Source organism: Phoxinus phoxinus (assembly GCF_949152265.1).
Source record: "Phoxinus phoxinus genome assembly, chromosome: 15".
Taxonomy (NCBI): domain Eukaryota; kingdom Metazoa; phylum Chordata; class Actinopteri; order Cypriniformes; family Leuciscidae; genus Phoxinus; species Phoxinus phoxinus.
Genome location: NC_136890.1, coordinates 5842522 through 5866550, shown reverse-complemented (window position 1 = coordinate 5866550; position 24029 = coordinate 5842522). Strand labels below are relative to the sequence as shown.

Here is a 24029-nt window from a genome sequence, read left to right as displayed (position 1 = left end):
TGGAGAAATGTGTTTTGCTACACTTTAATACTGTTTGAAATGAAATGTGTAAATTCCATGGATAAGAAATTATCAAATTAATAGCATCTGCAATGTGCTATTAGTAAATGTATGAAGTGTATGAGATTTCTTTACTATTTAAAATCCAAATAAACTTTGTTCCATCTTGATTTAAACGAGGGTGTACTGTATTATTATTATTATTATTATACTATTTTATTTTTTATTTGTGCTATAAAATCCACAATATATTCACAGCGTAAAACACCTACACAATAGTATCCATAGCATATGGATATTTTTGTTGCATAGCAATATTTTGTTATGATACTATGTCTTTATTACTGACTAGGTATTGCTCTGGAACAAGTGTAAAATAATACATCTACACATAAAAGGCATTTGAAAAGCAACAGAAAAAATTGGTGATGAGATAGTACAGTACATTTTTACAACATACTTTCTTATAAAAACAACTAAATAAAATTAAAATTAAAATCTCTTTGTTTAAATAAAAGCCGACCCCGGCGGGGACACATCAAAAATGACTGTAGTTGAAGAAAAACCTGCTTTAAGAGTGTCCAAATAATTTAGCTGAAACAAAAGAAGATATTTTGAAGAATGCCGGTAACCAAACAGTTAACAGTAGCCAATGACTTCCATAGTATGTTTCCAAAATCTGTTTGGTTACCAACATTATTCAAAATATCTTATTTTGTGTTAAACAGTTGAAAGAAACTCATACAGGTTTGGAACAACAGGTGGGTGAGTAAATGATGACACACTTTTGTTTTTTGGTTGAACTATCCCTTTAAAGGTGCAACTCCAACTACTGTACTTGTTTAGTGTATATGTTTAGAATTATTATATGCAGTGAAATGATGTGAGATATTAGGCACTGCCTCTGTCCTCCTCTCGCTCTCCTCTATGCTTGTCTTTCTCCCTCTCTCATTCTTTTTCCATTGTTAGTGGGATCCAGGGTAGTCTAAAGCATGCAGGGTTTGGAACATCTGGAGCTGATGGTGAAATGGTTTAACAAGAGGCAAATGCTATGTGTGTGTGAGTGTGTAAAAGAGAAGGATTTATTTATATAACTATAACTCTTAATGAACTAGCCTTCTACAGCGGCCCAAGATTGCCTATTAATTTTCACTGAAATTGGACTGGATTGTCACATTATTCAGTTCCTCCCTAACCCAAAGGTTTAGATAATCTCTGGGAATGGATGAGAGCGCAAAACCCACCCCAAACCACATCTCTCAGCTTTTATTTCAGTCCTAGAAGAGGTCAACGAGGACATTTTACTTATATTGGCTCAAAACAATAGCAGTTAGCCTAGCAACCATTAGGTAAATTATATTTTGTATTATATTTAACCTTTGTTCAAGAATAATTCGGTGTTCAGAGCCAGATACTAGAAAAGAAAACCAAGAATATTATTTTAAACTCAGTAAATGTGCTTAGATATCATTAGATTATATGCTTGGTCATAAACTGTAATAGAAGTATTAAAAGTCTTACTGTAAAATTGAGCCAAGGATAGTGTCAGTCAGTCACTAAAATCATAAAGTATCCAATACTTCTTTAATTAAAAACACCATAAACTGACTCAAATAAAGTTTAAGTAGCTCATTAGAAAGATCCTTAATTTGTTTAGAATATACTGTATATAGAAAATACTAAAATATGAAATATAAAATATTAAAGTCAATGGTAACACTTTACAATAAGGTTCATTTATTAAACATTAGTTAATGTATTAACTAACATGAACTAACAATGAGCAATACATTTGTTACAGTATTTATTAATCTTTGTTAATGTTAGTTAATATGAATAAAGCTGTTCATTGTTAGTTCATGTTAGTTCACAGTGCATTAACTCATGTTAACAAGATTTTAATAAAGTATTAGTAAATGTTGAAATTAACATTAACAAAGATGAACAAATGCTCTATAAGTGCAGTTCATTATTTGTTAATGTTAACTAATGTAGTTAACTAATGTTAACTAATGAACCTTATTGTAAAGTGTTACCAAGTCAATTATTTTAAAATATATTTAAGTATAAAAAAAGTATAGTACATTTTTATAAATATCAATGGCATTGCATGCCTATTTTAGGATACGTAAAAGTATTCATACAGTCATAAACTTCTAATTCACAATACTGATATTAAACATAGTTGAATGTGTCTTTTATTAACGTAAAATGCATTCTTTGCATGAGAAAGTAAAAGTATAATATGATTACTAGAGAAACTGCTAATAATCTGCTTGATTAACTCAAGGTATCGATCAACCCTGACATCAGCGAGATGCGTCATTTGACGTCAGCTCCAATATAGAGGAAAGTCCTGCTTCCAACGAGCATAGCATGGAGCGATGTCAAATGTAAAACTAAAACTTTAACATTAAACATTAAGATTATATAATGATACCTTAATTGTTGGATCACGTCACCTATTTTGAAATTGAATGCCATTTTATTTTATTATTTTATTATTTTTTGTCTTATAATTGTCACAAACACAATCAATACTCTCGTTGTGTCATGAGGGTAATGCAAATCAAGTAAACTAACTCAAGTTACGTAATAAGATTACTTTTTTCAAGTAACTAATAAAGTATTGCATTAATTTTTTATTTACATCAAGATATCTTCAAATAAGTAACACAATTTACTTTGTTTTCCCACTTATCAACTGACACTTATCGACTGACCCATATTTCTGTCCTCATGTTGAGAAAAATTAGGATTAGCCTAAGTGGCGTTGTGTGTGCTGTGTTCAGTATTCTGCAAAATGAATATGAAAAATGAATAAAACAGTGAAATGCAAACTCAGAATATAACACAAACTAAAATATATTAAATTACACCAGTATAGCCTACTTTATGCATTTAATCTCACTTTATTAACCAATGCCTTTGCTGCTGACCCTCAATGATCAAATTGACCGTTCGCAAAGACATTAAGTTTATATAATGTATATATAATGACATTAAGTATATAATGACATTAAGTTTATATAATTATATAATGACCCCTTTAGTTACTGTCGCTTTGTCCGACAAGCTACGCCCCTCTCACACACACACCATGTTCTCACGCAGTAAAAAATACATCGCGGAGCAGAGAGGACACTGACAACACACTGACAGACAGAGTCACAGGACAGACCAGGTTACTTTTCGGTTACTTTTGATATTAAACAGTCTCACCTTTCAAATTTGGTCATTTTTTTTAAAGGGTACCCCGATTAGTGCAGCATGTTGGCCTTATACACAGGTTTCTTGTATACAAACAATACCGGATGCGCGCGCATCCACGAGGCAAGACCGCTATATGTTATGCCGAGTTCTGTAAAAGAACATTGTAATTAACGTAGATTTCGCATTGTTTGTAAATTCTTGTTGACTCAATAATAAACTGCAATTTCAGAGTTGAATCTGTTTGCTTGTGTTTCATTTGCATATTAATATAACATTATGTAAAAAGTTAGTTAGTTGACTAGTATGAAATTGTCCAACTAAGTTTGCGAATCATAAAAACATGACATACCCTATGCATTTAGGTTAGTTTACAGCACAACAGCTCCTCGTCATCCCTGCTTCTGCTAGATATAGCCGTAAAGACTGTTGCTTTCTGCCTCTTAGATGCGCGCGCATCTACGTGATGACGTTGCACAGAAACCCGTGTATAAGATTAAATTGGGCGTCAGCTATAAAAAGGTGATACAAAAAAACTCCAAATGTTTTTGTTTTTATTTAAAAAAGCCGAAAATCCGTTCACCCGTAGGCCGCCATATTTATTTACGTCGCAATGCATTCTGGGTAATGACGTGTATAGGTTGTTGCCTGGTTGTAGCCTAGCCGCTCTAGCAGCTTTGGTTATTTGTTTTCCAACGTACCGGCTAGCTAGCTACGTTTTGACAGGTAGCGAGATGAACACGTCTGCCGTTCAGCCTTTTCAGTTTGAACCCGAGCGCACCATAGGCTTAAATCAGGAGAATAACGCGGAAGACGATAGGCGTACTCAAGATTATCAGAGAGTTAAGGAAGCGAGAGTAGGGCAAAACAGATGCTGTCTGTGCGGCTAACTTACTGCTTGCCCATGCCAAGCGAGAACGAGAGCGTTTGCTGTAAAGAGCTCCACTTTTTGTCAGCAGCTGTCCTGGGTGTCACGCTATACCAGGACAGGAGACCAGAATACAATTTAAACTCAAACTTTATTTATACACGTGTGCAACCCCAAGAATCCCTGGAGGCAACTGAAGGTCAAACTCAAAAGGTAATGAGCTTAGAGTCTCTTGGAATACTCGAACTCAGGAATAGTCTTTGAATACTCGAACTCAGGAATAGTCTTTGAATACTCGAACTCAGGAATTGTCTTTGAATACTCGAACTCAGGAATTGTCTTTGAATACTCGAACTCAGGAATTGTCTTTGAATACTCGAACTCAGGAATTGTCTTTGAATACTCGAACTCAGGAATTGTCTTTGAATACTCGAACTCAGGAATTGTCTTTGAATACTCGAACTCAGGAATAGTCTTTGAATACTCGAACTCAGGAATTGTCTTTGAATACTCGAACTCAGGAATAGTCTTTGAATACTCGAACTCAGGAATTGTCTTTGAATACTCGAACTCAGGAATTGTCTTTGAATACTCGAACTCAGGAATTGTCTTTGAATACTCGAACTCAGGAATTGTCTTTGAATACTCGAACTCAGGAATTGTCTTTGAATACTCGAACTCAGGAATTGTCTTTGAATACTCGAACTCAGGAATAGTCTTTGAATACTCGAACTCAGGAATTGTCTTTGAATACTCGAACTCAGGAATTGTCTTTGAATACTCGAACTCAGGAATTGTCTTTGAATACTCGAACTCAGGAATTGTCTTTGAATACTCGAACTCAGGAATTGTCTTTGAATACTCGAACTCAGGAATTGTCTTTGAATACTCGAACTCAGGAATTGTCTTTGAATACTCGAACTCAGGAATAGTCTTTGAATACTCGAACTCAGGAATTGTCTTTGAATACTCGAACTCAGGAATAGTCTTTGAATACTCGAACTCAGGAATTGTCTTTGAATACTCGAACTCAGGAATTGTCTTTGAATACTCGAACTCAGGAATTGTCTTTGAATACTCGAACTCAGGAATTGTCTTTGAATACTCGAACTCACGAGATGCATGAAACATAGATGCCGACTCAGTAGACACTAGATCACCGTAGATACTGGAATCATCTCGAGAGAGGAAACCTGGAATCTCTCGCCGATGACCTTTGGAACCAGTGACAGATGACCAAACTAGACCCAGAACATAACATCAAGTCACATTAATACCCGGCAGTGAGTGCAAATAGTGCAAATCAGAATTATCTGAGATTTAAGATTTTAAATATGTAGTTCAAGGCAATTCAATTATTAATTAATAACTGCAGTTCATTATTAATACAATTTTTGTAATTGTAAGATTAAAAATTTAGAGGTAGATGAGCAGAACAGTGTTGACTGGGTTCGGGGTATTTCTGTGCGTAGTGAGTGACTGCTTGGTGAAAATAAAGCAAACGATGGCGGTAGATGACTTATTAAATTATTTATACCGATAGTACGATCGTCTGCTCTATACTTAGCCTACCCAGGACAGCTGCTGACAAAAAGTGGAGCTCTTTACAGCAAACGCTCTCGTTCTCGCTTGGCATGGGCAAGCAGTAAGTTAGCCGCACAGACAGCATCTGTTTTGCCCTACTCTCGCTTCCTCAACTCTCTGATAATCTTGAGTACGCCTATCGTCTTCCGCGTTATTCTCCTGATTTAAGCCTATGGTGCGCTCGGGTTCAAACTGAAAAGGCTGAACGGCAGACGTGTTCATCTCGCTACCTGTCAAAACGTAGCTAGCTAGCCGGTACGTTGGAAAACAAATAACCAAAGCTGCTAGAGCGGCTAGGCTACAACCAGGCAACAACCGGCAACAACCTATACACGTCATTACCCAGAATGCATTGCGACGTAAATAAATATGGCGGCCTACGGGTGAATGGATTTTCGGCTTTTTTAATAAAAACAAAAACATTTGGAGTTTTTTTGTATCACCTTTTTATAGCTCACGCCCAATTTAATCTTATAAGGCCAACATGCTGCACTAATCGGGGTACCCTTTAAAGATATTTAAACAATAAATGTGTTTTGTGGCTCTTTAATGTGTCTGACAGATCGCTGTAGAGCCTCAGTTAAAGCTGCTCGTGAACCAATCATCTCTTCCTTCTAGTTTATTTATAGCATCAAATAAACATGAATGAACATCAGAAGGAATGTTGTTTTAACCGTGGAAAGGCGTCAGTACACTCCGCTTCTCAAGTTCAAATCCTCCCATGTTAATCTACTAACTCTCCTGACTGCTTTGTCGGACAAAATGGCGGATGGCAAAGTATGATTGGTCAGATCACCTGTCAATCAAGCTCCCTGCGAAGGGTCAATTCACAGGTCAGAGTTCACAGGTGTCACATGTACCAAAATGGTATCAATTAGTTAAAATAACTTGTCCGCGCGAAGACACAAAAAAGGACAAATAGGACAGGCCTTCCTGGTCATTAGTGTTATGAGTTATATTATTAGTTTCATAACACATGTGCCTTTATTCCCAACACTGGTTCTAAATTGTTCTCTTGTTGCACTCTCTGCAGAAGTGCTTGAGCTGAATAAAAAGGAGGAGAACAGTAAATGTCCTTCACAGACCCTCCTGAGCACAGGAGCCAAACCATCAACCCCACAGCTATAAAGTGGAGCCACAGAGATGGCCCATAAGCAGAACAACCAAACCCTGACTTTCCCATAACTCAGATACGAGGCAAAGCTGATTGATTTGTGTTGATAAATTAACTCGTGTAAACATAACCAGAACTTTGGTAGGCATTGGCCCATGATAGCTTGAAGGCTCATGTTTTATATTCTAAATGAATTCCATAGCATCTCTTGTGCTGAAGCTTCAAACTGTAACGCCACATGACTGATTATGACTGATTATGACGAGTTGTGTTTGTATAAAATTTAAAATACATGAATCTGATGTGCAAAATAATTCTGAAACTATTGCAATAGTCAGATTTGACTGTATCTTGCCAAATTTATACTAAAAAAGTGCCACAGAAGTGCTTTGAAGTGGCATTTAGGTGTATTTACATCGACTATGGGTAGCAATTTTTTTATACTGGTTAAAACTCTTCACATCCTGATAGCAATCAATAATAGTTATGTTAAAGAAATATCTTCTGTGGAAGTCACAGAACAAAAAAATGTCCAAATCAAACATCAAACATTGTAAAACATCCAATCAATTGCATTCGGTCTAATAGAATGTCCTGGTCCTACCTGCCTGTCAGCATGTATTTCCATACTTTTTTTTTATTTGTATTGCTCAAACGTAAACAACAGTATACAGAGTATACAAAACACACAACTTACTATTACCCTTGCCCGGGGGATAGGCATCACATACATTCAAACAAATTGTAAGTTATACAAATATTTCTAGTTTTCATAGTCTTTTTGTTCAATGAACCACTAATTAATTTTATATACGATAACATATCACAATAAAAATGTTTAAAGGCCGGTTTTTGTTTTATATATTTGCATTTGTGGATATAGAATTTAGCTTGCACAATTAATAAATTTATAATAAAGAACATATCTTCTTTACTTTGTTTTTCTAAAAAAACAAAACACAACATGTATTTCCATACCTCCTCGGTCCTCGCGCAGACATCACACGTCATCAGCGCTATCCATAAGGCTATCCAGAGTTGTAGACAGACAGTCACCGAGCTCCACAAACAAACAGCAGCTCCTCCTGAACCAAAACAACAAGCTTATGCTGCCTTCACGCCATGTCAATTGTTAACTATGAGGAGGCAACCCTTGACTTTCTACCCGTCACGTGATCAGACTCGGATTTAGGTGTTTCTATGTCAACACTATCAACACCGAAATTAATCTGCAGCATTCAGGTGGTACAACTAGAGCTCTGTAAGTTGTTTACGTTCATTATGATTGTAATGTTATGTGGCTTGAGACATGAGGTAATTTAACACCGTCTCTCGTAACACTATGCAGACTGTGTTCATGTGTTTTGAAGGAGGCGTGGCTTCTGGAAGGAGGCGTGGCTTTTGGAGGGAGGGTGGGATATCATGCTTTCAAAGCTAGCTTGCTAATGTTAGCCTCTCAGATTGCCTAATGCCTACCCTACCTTTAATGTCACAATATAAAAGGGTGTTATTAACATTATTAGGAAATAAAGAGAAAGGTTTAAAAAATTTGAACAATGTAAATCAAAGAAAAGTTCTGATGTTAAATAAATTAGTTACATATGTCCTTGATTCGATTGAAGCACAAGATGCACATTTCAAATCATTCTGAGGAACACAACCATCAGTTTTTCTTTCAAGTCACCTTGAGTGGCACTGTTATTAAAGTGAAAGTATAGCAAATCAAATCCTGAAATAAATGTAACTTCGCTATTTGTTTTGGTGGCATGTTCTGTCATCATTGCATTCATTAACTTTATTCTCCCATAGCATTTCTAGAATTAATTTTGTGTCTCTAGTAGAACAATAATATTTTAACTTCACAAGATGATGAAAGGCATGAAAAGAGCCTACAGGACCCCCTGAAAGAGTGAGTGTCTTGGCCATTGGGTGCTGAAAATGATGTTCTTTGCATCAATATGCAATACATAATCAAATCAATATTGTTTATTCATGAAAAATGTCTTACTGAATACAAAAAAAGCTAACGAACGAATCGAAAATGAATTAGATCTGACATAATTCGATTTAGACACAAGATCCAAGGCAGTGGCGTAAAGGGGAAATGAGTTGAGATACAGCTGTATGTCACTGTAAAACAATATGAATCTGTCCAACAAAAACATCACATTCACAGCTGAACTGCCAGGCTATCCATGACGAATGATTTACATGTATTAGGAAACACAGCTGTGTTATTTTTTTTACTTAAAACACATTCGTCGAACATGAACATAACACTCTGGGGAAAAGTTGCCAAGTAGAGCCAAAGTTTAGTAGAATCGAAATCGTTGGAAACTGTGACCCACATTCAATCCAATGTATGTCCATGTGTGTATTCATATTGTGTACAGCACGCAGGCGAACATGATGATTGAGTTCAGAGCCGTATGTAATTGATTTTCCATGTGTTCTTATACTGTGAATGTATGTACCACATGTATTGTGGCTTTCGCCACAATACATGCCAAAATTAGGTCAAGATAGCTTGTGATTTGCCATGCATACTATCAAACAAAACTAAAACAACCTTAATTTGTAGTCCAAATGCATAAAAGTACATTACTTTTCTATTCAACTGCCTATGTGGAACTAATATGGCAAATAGCCTCTAAAACCAGCTGTTTAATCTATCGTTCCCTTGCAGGCTTTTGGCTCAGAGCTGCATATTTGTAAACTGCACTCAGGGGGCACCACTTGCATCCAGTCAACGTGTCCGCATTGACCCCAAACATGCAATTTTCTCACCTCATGTTAGATGAGACATGTGTTACAGAGGAAAACAATTATCTTTATCATCTCTCTTTCTCTCTCTCTCTCTCTCTCTCTCTCTCTCTCTCTCTCATATGTCAATGCCATTCTGCACTAACTGATACAATATAATCATATAATAATAATAAATATAAAACAATTGGTATAGTGAAGACAAAATATAGGCTATTTGGGCACTTTACTGTTGCTGAATGTCAGTGGATAATATTTACTGTGATGATCTACATCTGTGGATCCTCCGATAGGACACCTGCATGAACTTGAGGAGAACTGAGTAACTGACTTTAATAAAAGTCACTGAGAAAAGATTATGAAGAAGTATTTCTTCTGAACTGTTAACTGAGAACAGAAGTGAAGTATTTCTCAGCAGATGCCACTTATTTAGCATCTAATGTAATGAAGTTCAGTCAGTGAGTGTTTAAATGGCATAGGCATTCATTTAAAAAATGATCTTCAAAGTATCCTAAAGAGACGGACTTGACTCTTGGAGTTAGTTTCCATTAAAACAATGGGTTACAACATTAATACATTAGTAGCATCACTTAATTCAGCATTCCTCACTGTACAGAACCTGAAAAGCTTTACGTTATGCATACATGTGCACTTGTAATTTATACATGTGTTTTCCAATGTCTATTATAACTAAATCAGGTTAATCAGATAAAGCCCTCACTCATTTTGAGTCTTATATGGTATGCAGATGCCAATACAGCATTTATGGAGTGTTGTCATGCTTAAGGAGAAGTAGTAGCCTAAATAACAGGATAACTTACTTGTCAAGAACAAAATAGAGGTCAAAACCCCCATAGCAGGAGGAAGCTGCAGTCCCTCTTTCCGGCACAAGTCCTGTATTTCCATCCGCAGTGCCCACCAATTTGACACAGAGCAAAACTGCTATCCTCCAAAGTCTGCACATGTTGTAAAGCACTGTTTGAGTCAAGCAAAAGTCAAGACTACAGGAAAAATATAAAAGTGACCATGAGAGAAAAAAAAGGTTTCACAGGGTCCTTAACAATCCGTAATCCTTATGTGGAGACCTAATTTGCAGAAAGCATACTCCAAAAGATTGAATTTGTCTTCTATGTTCTTCCAGTGTCCTGTGGTAGCAGAGAGTGAATGTTTTTCAGAAAAAAAATAAGAAAATGTCTCTGGATAGAAATAAGTTTCTAGAACCCAAAATGCACACATGTAAATGTGCACATGTACCCAAAACTCTGACACACTTCTGCTCACTGCCCCAGTTGCTGCTAGATTGATGGAGTGTGGGAGGGAGTGTGGTTGTGTGTGTTTATGTTTGAGAATGTGTGTGTGAGCGTGATTTTGCCAGACAGTGCAAAATCATTGTCTCTCTCAGCCCCTTGACTCCAAAACAACTTTCCATCCTTTTTTTTAAAGCAATAAAGAAAGCCAAGGCGTGATTAAGGTTGTTATTTTGCCATCTAGTGGTAAGAAATGTTAGTGAAAATGTTGATGTTCATTGACCGCATCACATTAACCATATGATCCACTAAATTTCAACCATTAACATTTTAGGCATGGTGGAGTTGAAAAAGTGTCAAGATAGTACTGGTCTGTGCTGCTGTAAAAAAAAATAAAAAAAATAAATAAAGGAAAAATGCTAACAAACACATTGTATTGATTCAGCTTTATTTAAACACAGGTGTACATTTAATATCTTTTAATTTATATAATTTAGGCGTTATAATTTAATTTATTAAAATGTATGTATCTGTACGCCTTTAATTTCATTTACAGTTTTAATGTTAAATGCAGTTAATAAGGTTCCCTAAATACCTCAAATTATGTTAACTTACAACACTACCAACCAAAAAATACTATGAAAACAGCAAAATTGTGAAATATTATTTCAATTTAAAATGACTATATGAATATATTTTAAAATTAAATGTATTACTTGGAAGGCAAAGCTGAATTTTTAGCATCATTACTCCAGTCTTCAGTTTCACATGATCCTTCAGAAATCATTAAAATATGCTGATTTAATCCTCAATTATTATACATTTTATATAGATGCAATTCGTGAGCAAGAAACTTCTTTCAAAAACATTAAATCTAAAATATTCCAAACCTTCGACCGGTAATACAAATTTCATGTTCATTTGGACATTTCTGTAATTGCCCTTTAAATCAGCAGGTAAAACTGAAAAATGATGATCGATTTCTTTCCCTAATTCATGGCCGTCATTTACCAACACCACTATGAGCACATGGAACTTTCTCAAAAACATCAAATGTGCATGTAGTGTAATCGTACTCCACTGTGCACTTGTCAGGATATTCAGTGGGCCTCGCCATTCTACAGAAATTAAACAAAATAAAATAAATTATTATGTGTCATATTAGTACAACACTGTGCCACAAAATGTATGTGTTATGTTAAAATGTCTCTGGATTACGCATGTAACCCGGTTCCCTGAAAATGGAAAAAGACTTTGCGTCAGTCGCTGATGCTATGGGAACGCCTTTAGCATTCACTTGTGTCTGAAGCACAGATTTCAGAGGCATGAACACTCAACTCAATGCCCCTTCTAATATAACTTCTAGAACCCATGGGAGCAGAGGTAGCAAGGAAAGGTGTAGACGTAGCATCAGACATATTTCAACTGAAAGAGAGTAAATAGACCAAGAGCCTGTGGCAATCAACCAATTTGTAATATTCCACCTTCACAGGCATCATACAAGTTTCTAAAAAGCAACCCAAGTGAGGGGAAGGCAGTCCTGATTGCACTTCAACCTCTAGTTAATTAACTAAGGGAAGGCAACAGGTTAGGGGGTGGTACACCCATGACGATACTGTCCATCTCTTCTACACTGTCAGTTGCCTGTTCAACCCTGATCCTCCTAGAAGGAGTAAAAGTACTGCACAGTGGATCCCTTCCGCGGGGGAAAACAAAATACTAGGGAGCGGGAGGCCTAAAGTGACTCAACCACTACAATCCTATCTTTAATCCTTGCGACCCACCAGGGACCGAGGCAACATACTGTCTGCACTCTTACTCCAAAAACTGGAGGAGTAGCCCTTTTCTGGTACTCTTACAGCCGAATCACAGGGGAGCGCGGTGCCTCGCTTCTACCTCTGATTACATAAACCAGAGGGAGCCGCAGAGAGACTGGGTCACATCTGATGACCTAGTCCACCTCTGTATAGGTCTAACCCTTGGCTGATGGTTGCTACTTGCCGCTGGTCTTTAGAATATTCCTGAGCTCTTTATGTCCTCTGGAGAGTTTGCTCACCCTCCTTCTGGCGGCTCAAGAAAGACTCTGATGAGAAAGTGGAACGGTAACAGTGATGCACTCTATACTCTATCAATTGCCTAACCTGCAGACCTTTAGGGAAGCAGGTTGATCTACCTCCATACAAAAGTGTACTGGAGGTGGGTGACAGATCAGAAAGTGGGGCGCTAATGGTCAGTACTACCCACATAGTTTCCCTGCATCAGGGAAGAGTTTTCACATCGCCTCCTATGAATATGGAGGGGGTCTAATATGCCCATTCCCCAGGCTTAAGCCCTTGCCCAAGCAGCAGGGCCGGATTAAGAGTTCAGAGGCCCCTGGGCACAATGACTTTAACCGGCAAGGCTTTAAAGCACATGCAAATAATACATTTTTATAAACTACAGTGTCCCGTTCCTCTGCATTTCATGTGAATATACGTCACGCTGTATGTTGAGACGGAGGTGCCAGAACTGCAAACTGATAGATTGCACGATCCTACGATATTTCTTCAAAAGCAGATCGTGGAGACATTTTAATCGTCCACGATCAAAAATCGTGATATCGCACACCCCTAATCTAACATAATATTTGACGGTGCCCAGGGCCCCTTAGATGTCTTGGGCCCCTGGGCAAGTGCCCAGTTGCCCTAATGGTTAATCCGGCCCTGCCAAGCAGGATGTCTTTAACGAGTGGGATTTCCCTAGAGGAGTGAACAGACAGTATGTCCATTTATTATCTCCACTTCAAGCTGAAGAAAGCAATAAACTACAGGTACCAAAAAAATTGGCCTGGCCCATCCGTAAATCTCCTCCATAGGAAAATGCCTGCCCAAAAAATGATCTCATGAGAGGCCAACACCACATCCAGTTCCCTTTGCTACAAGCTTTCGTGTCAGAAAGTTTTGTTCTGTACTATCTCTGTTCAACTAGCCACTTATGTACCCTTTCATGGATCTCCAGTTGTCTAACCCTGGTATAACACCTACTACACCCACTGAAAAGCACTATGTGCCTCTACTAGGCAAAACAAACCAGAGAGTGGATCGCAAAATAGCAATTTTTGACCACATTCACTGTTTCAAACTTGCTATACTTCTTCTGTCTTTTAATTCTTCTTCCTCTTCAGACTGATCTCATGAAATGGCGAATGTATGACACGCCAATTCGTATTCCATTCGGCGTGCTATCAAGACGCATAATCGCTTTTTGGCGTGTTTTTCAATCACATCCGGGGATATGGTTCGTTTCGGCGTAGACATGCACGCGGAATCACATGCAGGGATAATGGTTCGTTTCGCTCAGAACATTTGACAGATGTTGTGCCGAATTTTGACTCCCTGCCAAATTATTACCCCCCTCGTTGAAGTCAGTACCAGATTCCCTAATCCTAACCGCACTTCTAATCCTAACCCCTCACCCACAACTAATCCTAAACCTACCCATACTAGGGCGTAGTCATACACGCAGCGTAGACATACACGTGGATAGCTCAAAATGCGTACAGATAAAACGCCACTTGGCAGTGGCGTGTATGTTTACGCAAAGTCATGATGTCATGTTGTCCTCTTAGCTCTTTACCTTCTTTGGGAGAGCTTGCTCGACCCCCTACCGGAGGCTTGAGAAGAATCTACTTTACCACTGGCCTTGTAAGGCCAATTACCTTATAACCACTTGTCAAACAACACCCTCACTAAGGGTTATGAGACATAAAATATCACCTGATCCAGGTCCTTGAAAAGGTTGGCCTATTACGCCTGCAAAAGCGCCATGGTGTGTAGGGCTGCACCACCGCTGCATAGGCCTTGCCCACCAGCCGCAAGGTGGTCTGACACGGCTTGGGTGGCAAGATTGGAGCCTTCAGCGACGACGCCACACCAGGCGTGAGGTAGCTCGCAAGCTCTTCTATTTGAGGTAGTGTTGTCAAAAGACCCGGTACTTCGGTACCATTTCGGTACTAAAAAAATTAAATGGTTACGGTACCAGCTTTTCTTAAGTACCGGTGGTACCGAAGTATCGGATTAGTCCGGTTCTTGATGCGCTGTCCGAAAGGTGCACAGTTGCGTCCTCTTCACAAACACACTGAGACATGGCGACCGGCGGCGCTGCTAATGCGGTGGCTCTGAATCCACTTGTTGACAAGAAAGGAGGAAAGATCCGTTCACATAGCGCGTTTTTTGCGCGTGCAAATTCGTTTTCCAGGCACGCCGCGCGCCTCTGTTCATGGTTGCATAGCAACGGCAGACGCAACGGGAAAGCACGCGCTTGTAGAAAGGAGAAAGCGGTGCAAACTGCGCTCTCCATGATGACGAGGAAGTATCATCAGATAATTAATTGATTTCTAGCCCTTGCATTAGCTTTACTACTAGATATATTCATTGAGATGAGAAATAAAAAGCCGCCCTGTAACATTACAGCTATGATCAGCTGTTCGGCCGACCTCCATGTTCATGTTGTTACGGAAAGGCCGCTGGTTTTGGTCACATGACCTGTTGAGATGCTTCTATTATAAGCCTCGCGCCTACATTTGAAGTAACGAATTTGCACGCGCATAAAACGCGATATGTGAACGGCCCCTAATTAAAGTGGTATCGTGTGCGGTTGTATTTAGTTTAAAAGGCCTTTTAAATATGAACACAGTTTTGGATTAAATAAAAGGACAGTCAAACAAAACACGTTTTATCTCCTGTTTAGTTGGTAACAACACTATAAGATACCATTCATTAACATTACTTAAATGCCTTATCTAACATCAACACATTGAGTGAACAATATATTTTTACAACATTAATGTATGTTTGTGAATGTTATTTAATACAAACACTTGATTGTTCATGAACAGATAAAACTTTTGAAAATGTATTAGTAGGCTACATTTTTAAATTACCCCAAGGAGAATAATTGCTTCAGTGTATATAACTATTGTTAGGTCATTTTATCTAATGTTATCTAACAAATGGATATACACTTTAATATATGCAAATTTAATCTAAATTAGCTTTGGTACCGAAATTGGTACCGAGAACCGTGGATTTTCACAGGAATCGGTACCGAATACTGAAATTTTGGTACCGTGACAACACTAATTTGAGGCATCTTCATATATCTGTCCTTGTGTAGCCCTTACACATTAGAACAATTCGATGGTGAACGAGTGACTATGCGAGGCGAAAACTCGTCATGGAGATTAGGAAGAAACAGAAGGCTCACGACGGGTCATGCCAGCGTGTTGAGAGATGTCATGATTTCCTCTGCCAATGGAATTGGCATGATTACACACGTACACGTGCTTCAGACATGTGTGACACACAGTGAAGGCATTTCCATAGTTTCAATAACAGACGCAACATTTCCTTGAAAGGGAACCAAAATTAATGAGTTAACCTAAAGCTTTTGTAATAGAGGGCAACAAATGTCTTGCCATGACAATGTAACACCTAAAACTCAAAATCATCTGTAAATTGAACCATGAACTTTACAGCTAAAGTAATACACAATTTTGTTAAGTGCTTTTTTTATAAAAACAAGCTTCAAATTTATTTAAAATCCTCCCAAAATGGTATCATTTACTTTAGGCCTAGTCCACACGTACACAGGTATTTTTATAAACTGAGTTTTTCTTTCTTAGTTAAAACAAAATTGTGTTCACACAAAAATCTCTGTCCACATGAAAACACAAAAACAACTTATGAAGCGCTGTCAAGAGCATGCATGCAAAACCAACAGGTGGTGATATAACCCTAACCATAAAGCCATGTTGGCCAATCAGAAGTAAGAAAAAAGTTTATTACTGGTTCTGGTAACAACATGTTGTCATAAGCAGTGACCTGCATTGCATTCTGACGCCTCTGTTCTGCAATATAATGGGAGTGTGGTGTGCATGTATTTGTATACAGTACATGTTATAAGCCCTGTTAGCACAGACTCGCCTCATGTAAACAAAGGAGATAGCGGCGCACAATCTGACGTCAAACAAAGGAGATAGCATGCACTCCGAAGCCAAAATCTCAGTTTTCACTGTCTACATGACAACATTGCAACTGGAGTTTCTAAAAATCTTTACCCTGGCAGGATTTTTTTTTAAAGTTCAGTGACCGAATACTGCATTTGCGTGTCAAACTGCCAAACTGGTTTTGAAAATAGGAAATCTATACAACAGGTAATGTCACTAGTAACTAAATTTAATATACTTACGCATCACAGCATTTCATGGAGTCAGCAGAACAATCACAGTCAACACATTTACTGTTTCTCCAAGTGGATCCAGTAGGATGCCAAGTCTTATCTGTTGAGTCCTGGCAAAACTTAACTATCAAGGATAAGAGAATTGGGTCATAGTCTTTAGTTATGCATTAAAAGCAAAGGAAAGTTTTGTACCTGGTGTTTCGTAGTTCCTTTTGAAGCATGCAGCATTGACCAGAGGAAGGACAGTGCACAGAAACAAACCCAAAACCACAGACCTCTTCACAGTCAACAAACACATGCAAATAAAGCAATTGATCCAATGTTAAACTTTAAATAGTTTTACCTGAAGCTGCAGAATTGGGTTGAATTTAATTTTACAACAATGTTACAATGTATAATGCAAGCATGTTTGCTTTACAAATGTAAAGACATTTAGAGGAATTGTATGGTGAAATTTATCATCGATAGGTATAAAAAAAGTATAAAATATCACATGCAACTAACACATTTAATGAATCCTGTAATTAATTGTGAAAATATCTATTGGTAATCCTAAAATCTATATATTAAACTATAAACATAAGCAAAGCAATATAATGGGAGCTTACCATGTTTCTGCAGACAGCGATCTGATTATATGAAACCAAAATCACTATGCCTGCATGTATTTAAGTGAACAGAGGAGGGTGGAGCAATATGTTAATGATTCATTTCAGAAATTATTTTGAAAAAGCGATACAAATATAGGCCTGGTTTCACAGACAGGGGTTAGATTAAGCCAGGATTAGGCCTTAGTTCAATTAGGACATTTAAATAGCTTTTATAAAAGTGCCCTAGAAAAAAAATACATTACTGGTGTGCAACTTGAGACATTACCACTGACATATTTTAAGATTGTCAGAGCAAGTTGCTTTCAGTTACTCAACTCAAACATGCATTTTAGTCTGGGACTAGTTTAAAGATACAATATGTATTTTATTTTTCGCTACTACGGATCGCTGACCTCTTACAATTACAAAGGCGTAGATTGATGACGCAAAATTTCCTGCGGAATTATGGAACTTGTCGTCAAGCCGATGGATCTAATAATGTTTATGGATGAGTGAATACATTGATGTTTTTATCATGTATGAAGCAGGGCGCGATTGCTAATAAGAGACATATCAGCACCACACACGAGTCCCGATTATGAATTAATATTGCTGAATTAATACTCACACAGGTCAGTTTATTTGATGAATGAAACATGTGAGGTAACGCAGCGCTGTTTGATTTGGTCTACACTATCACACTAAACTGCATTTGAGTGTGTTGAAGTCTCAGGTGTCAAGTCTCATTTATTTATATAGCCCTTTCTACTACAACGTAGACCAAAGGACTGTACATCTAAAAACAAGAAAAAACATACAGCAATGACAAAGTCAACAATTAAAAGCAACAGAATACAAATGCGTTTTCACACGAATTTTAAAAACATCAAATGACGGTGCAGATCTAATATCAGGGGGAAGAGCATTCCACAGTCTAAGGCCAGCGACTGAAAAAGCTCGATCCCCTTTAGTTTTAAGACGAGTACTTGGAACAAAGAGCAGTAAACAATTAAAGGACCTTTGGGATCTACCAGAGTTCATAAGCACCAAGTCCTTGATATATTCCGGGGCCAACTCGTGAACAGCTTTATAGACATATAACAAAATCTTATACTGTATCCGATATTTCACAGGGAGCCAATGAAGCCTTTTCAAAACTGGAGTAATATGCTCCCTTTTCTTAGTACCAGTAAGGAGCCTTGCTGCAGCGTTTTGAACCAGCTGCAATCTTGAAATAAGAGCTTGACTAATTCCTACATATAGAGCATTACAGTAATCCAAGCGTGTGGAGATGAATGCGTGAATCACTGTTTCCAGATCAGGAACAGACAAGAAAGATTTCATTTTCGCAATAGTCCTTAACTGATAAAAACTATTTTTAACCACATTTTTAACCTGATGGTCAAACATAAGAGCAGAGTCAAAAATTACACCTAGATTTCTTATTTTAGGCTGATTGTATGTTTCCCATATACCTAGAAAATCGGTTGAACCACTGTCCGCCGCCTTCATCCCAAACACCATAACTTCAGACTTGCTGGCATTTAACTGCAAGCAGTTTTGCTGTAACCAACTAGTCACCTCCTTTAAACAAGCAACCAGGGATAAATTCGGGCTTGATCCTCCAGCTCCAATCGGTAAATAAATCTGAATGTCATCGGCATATAGGTGATAAAATATACCATATTTCTTGAATATTTGGCCTAGAGGCAGCAAAAACAGAGAAAAGAGAATAGGTCCCAGAATTGAGCCTTGAGGAACTCCACAATCCAGAGAAACTGACCCGGAGGAAAAATCCCCAATCCTGACAGAAATTGAACGCCCCCTTAAATATGAGGAAAACCATTTTAAAACCGTGCCTCTCAGCCCTACAACGTGTTCCAAACGATTAATAAGAATATAGTGATCAATTAAATCAAAAGCTGCACTAAGATCCAACATGATTAGCGCCCCAGTATTGCCCGAATCTGCAATAAGTAATAGATCATTAGAGACTCGCAGCAAAGCTGATTCAGTACTGTGTCCTGCCCGAAAACCAGACTGAAAGACATCGAACACCTCGTTCCTTGCCAGAAAAGAACTTAACTGAGATAAAACTACCTTTTCTAAAAAATTCTAAAATTTTCTAAAAAATTAAATACAAGGCAGCTTAGAAATGAGCCGATAATTATTAAAGTCCAACGGGTCAAGAGTAGGCTTTTTAAGAAGGGGCTGAATAACCGCCTGCTTAAAACTTAAAGGAAAAGTGCCTGTATAAAGACTGCAATGAACAATCGCAGTAATACAAGGCCCAGTATAATCGAATGTCGCAGCCAACAAATCAGAAGGCAAAACATCCCAACTTGAAAGTTATAATGTTATTCTATGTGTTCATTTGTTGGCTATATGAGACTAGCAGTAAGCTAGATCAACATTAGAATAACATACAGATCATATTCTAACATGTCATCACGTTGAACTAAATAACATTGATTAGTTTTATGTACATTTGCTCACCTGTCTAATAAAGTAAATGTAAGAGCTCTGTCAAGTCGAAGTTTGTCACGGACGTGGAGCTCTCAGCACCTCGAAAACGCCACGGTGATAATGATCCTCGTTTTAGTTCTCCTTTTTTCCCAAAGTCTGCTTGCCATGGTCCATACGAAACCACAATGCAGCTAGACGTTACGCAGATGTCCACGTTTGTCACCATGGTTACTATATCAGTACAAACTCGGATATTACGTCATTGACAGGCGACAAGTGAACGGGTTCCGGGACGGAATATTAAAATGGGATTATGTAAAATTGGAATTTCTCTGAAATTAAAAATCGTTGGGAACTTTTGGGATATTGTAAGTACACAACTGCAGAAAATATATCACACTGTGCAAGTGATTTTTGGATATTTTATTACACAATTCTTACATATTGTACCTTTAAGCCTTGTCTGTGAAACCAGGAAATTGTTTCATTACATTATTATTATAATAAATAAGTTAAAAAATATATGCTTTCGTAATAATCATTTTTAATTTCAGAAAGATCATGACATGTTCACCATGATATCTGTCATATTGCAATTGCATTAGGGAAACTTTACACAAATAGCATATAGGTAATCACTATGTTTTATTAAAGAGATGTACTACTCATTATTCTCTTGAGTAGAAAAACAGCCTTATCTGCCAAGTAAAGTCCTGTTTGGACTTTGAAGTTGAAATAAACAACAGCTCAGCAGCATTACAGTGTTCAAATTGTCACCATAACCGCTATAGTTACCACACTCTCCCTCAAAAATTAAATGTTGCCCCGATATTACTGTACAATTTTCCGAGCACACCATGTCCTTGACATTTCTAATGAATTAAATAGAGTATAGGGTCATTTAGAGTACCGTACTGCTTAATCTCAATCTTATCATATCACCACGTTTAACCCTATTCAATGTAACATGGCCGTGGTAGATATCATCATGCACTATGATAAACCACCACTCACTCTGGAATACTCACAGACCAGACCAATGTACTCATACTGAAAATAGGTTTAAACCTTTTACCTGAATATTCATCTTCCTCAAGAAAACATCAATGAAGAATACTTCTAGCCTCGACTTTTTAACCTTCCAAATAACAACATACAATCACATTCTGCCAGAGTCCATTATAAATTATTCTTCCTTCTGTTCCACGGTGTCATCTTGAGTTTGCACCCAATAGTTCACCTACAGGCAGGGCCGTCGCTGGTGGGGTGAAAGGTGGTGACAATTATAGGGGCCCCGCTGCCCAGGGGGCCCCACAAAATCCAGCAGTTATACTATAGGGACACTATTGCATGAATAATTATAATATGTATTAGTTGTATGCCTGAGATTTAAAATGAAAACCACAAAAAAACATGCAACTTGGTTAAATATTTTTTCCAAATAGCTGCTTCTCTTACCTCCCTAAAAATGGTTTAGTCCGATCTATTTATTAGTTATTAATAAATACCCCGCCCCAGCTCGTGAAGAGAACCAATCAGAGTTGAGGCGGCATTGCCTGAAGACGTTAATCTGGTGGAACTGACTCACTGGAAAAATGTCGTGAAAAAGAAAATACAAATCTGGTTATCAGAAACGCCACGAAAAGAAGGAGAGGGAGGCCAGGAGAGTTGTTGGATCCCAGTCAATTAAAACCTTCTTTAACGCAGGTTAGTGTATTGTATTGTTATTTCGCTGAGAATCAGAAAACTACCGTCTTCTTTCACTTTTCATTAACGGGCGCGAGCGGTACAACCGACTGAATGATTACGCGATTAAAATCCCTGTCCTTTTCACTATTGTAAATAACTTGACACGAGACACGACGCATTGCATTATGCATAATATGACCTGCTGGCTGGTGATGTGTTTATTACATCAAGAAACACGAATACAACTGTTATACAATATTATAACAATATTATTTTACCAGTTCCATATTATCTCTATTAAAATACATAATAAGATAAATCTTTTTTAAAACTTTGACTACATTCCTAAGACTGTTACTTACGTGGTTTGACCATACGGCAACATACGACGAAAAGGGTACCCCATAACGTCAAGATGAGACGGAGACATAAGCGCACCAGCAGCGCCCCCTAACGGTACCCTAACGCATACCTAAACCTAACCATAACCTGAACCGTCTCATATTGACGTTATAGGGGTACCCTTTTCGTCGTATGTTGCCGTATGGTCAAACCACGTCAGTATGTGACGTTTTGAGATGAGACTGTGTTACAACCCATAAAAACATTATTTTACCGTTCCTTTTTTTAAAATTGGTTTTCTTATTATTTAATTTGTTTTGATTTATAGGCCTAACCTTTGATGACTTTACACCTCACTCAAAAAAATAAATTGTTGAATGAACATGATTTAATCGTATCACCCATTATGCATCTAAGCAAGATTTGAATATTTTATTTGAACACAATATTGGTTTGTAAATTGAACATGATTGTAATATGTCAATGCAACTTCTTTGCAACTAATTGAATCAACATGTTTGTATTGTGTTAGACTAATCAAATGTATTCTCATTCACTCAAAGCACAGGAAAGCAGAATCACCAAAGGAGAAAATCAAATTTTTAAGTCACCATTATGGAGATCATTGTGTGTTTTAGTTGTGCTCTTCACCCTTAAATTATTTACTTTAAGTTTTGTTTGACTGCTGTACATAAGTTATAACAGCCAGATGAACAAATAGGAATGGTGATCTGATGGTGTTGGTTGTGTATTAACATAACCATTATTTCACAATCATTTAGCCAGAATCACTGAACTCATATGGAGTCCAATTTATAGGTTTAGGTTTAATTTATAAATTTTAGCTGCATAATAGGTTTAGCCTTTTCAATGAATTTAAAACGATCAAATCAATACAAATAAAAATATATATATACACATTTTTTTTGGGGGGCACACATAGACATCAAGAATCAGTGTATGCATCTCAACAATGGTGATATTTATAAAGCATGTTGCAGTGCATTCTGTGTTGCACCAATCAAAACTCATTCATAGCTCCCATCATGCATTGCTGCATGAATAAATAATGAGCTTATGATCAGAGGTGATCTGTTTCTCACCATTGCTGAGATTCATACGTTAAATATTGATGTCTGTGTGTGCCTAAAAAAGAAATGTGTATATATATTTTTTATTTTTATTGATTTGATCGTTTAATTTCATTGATAAGGCTAAACATATTATGCAGCTAAAATTAATAAAATAAACCTAAATCATAAATTGGACTCTATATGAGTTCAGTGATTCAGGTTAAATGATTGTGAAATAATGGTTATGTTAATACACAACCAACACCATCAGATCACCGTTCCTATTTATTCATCTCGCTGTTATAACTTATGTACAGCAGCCAAACAAAACTTAAAGTTAATAATTTAAGGGTGAAGAGCCCAACTAAAACACACACTGATCTCCATAATGGTGACTTAAAAATTAGATTTTCTCCTTTGGTGATTCTGCTTTCCTGTGCTTTGAGTGAATGAGAATACATTTGATTAGTCTAACACAATACAAACATGTTGATTCAATTAGTTGCAAAGAAGTTGCATTGACATATTACAATCATGTTCAATTTACAAACCAATATTGTGTTCAAATAAAATATTCAAATCTTGCTTAGATGCATAATGGGTGATACGATTAAATCATGTTCATTCAACAATTTATTTTTTTGAGTGTAGTTACATGTGGGCCTCCATGCATATTGTACAGTACGCCAACAATATATGAGTATGCATGCAGAAAATATATTGGTGGAGGGTGGTGGGGGGCCCACATCAATATTTTTTCAGGGGGCCCCGGATCCTCTAGCTACGGCCCTGCCTACAGGAACTGAATTGCATCCAAGAACCGGAATATTTTAATTTAGCAACTTTACTTTATCTACGATTACC

The 24029-nt window shown here is 37.4% G+C and overlaps 1 protein-coding gene and 1 long non-coding RNA gene across 4 annotated transcripts in view; both read right to left on the bottom strand.

Moving 5' to 3' along the window:
• antxr1a (ANTXR cell adhesion molecule 1a) overlaps positions 1 to 24029 on the bottom strand; it is a 326460-nt gene that overhangs the window by 58455 nt on the left and 243976 nt on the right. The window contains exon 1 of one of the 3 annotated variants that reach the window (XM_079638445.1): positions 10361 to 10891. The exons of 1 other annotated variant lie outside the window; for it this stretch is intronic. In XM_079638445.1, coding sequence (XP_079494571.1) covers positions 10361 to 10503 — 143 coding nt within the window. In that variant the 5' untranslated portion in view covers positions 10504 to 10891. Of the gene's footprint in view, positions 1 to 7754; positions 7797 to 10360; positions 10892 to 24029 lie in introns of those variants that run through there. One more of the 3 variants, XM_079638446.1, reaches the window with a different exon arrangement.
• LOC307011799 lies at positions 11218 to 17673 on the bottom strand. Its single transcript, XR_013800475.1, has 4 exons — positions 17614 to 17673; positions 17198 to 17282; positions 17015 to 17129; positions 11218 to 11904 (listed from the first exon to the last, which is right to left on the bottom strand). It is a non-coding gene; the product is annotated as an uncharacterized lncRNA (long non-coding RNA).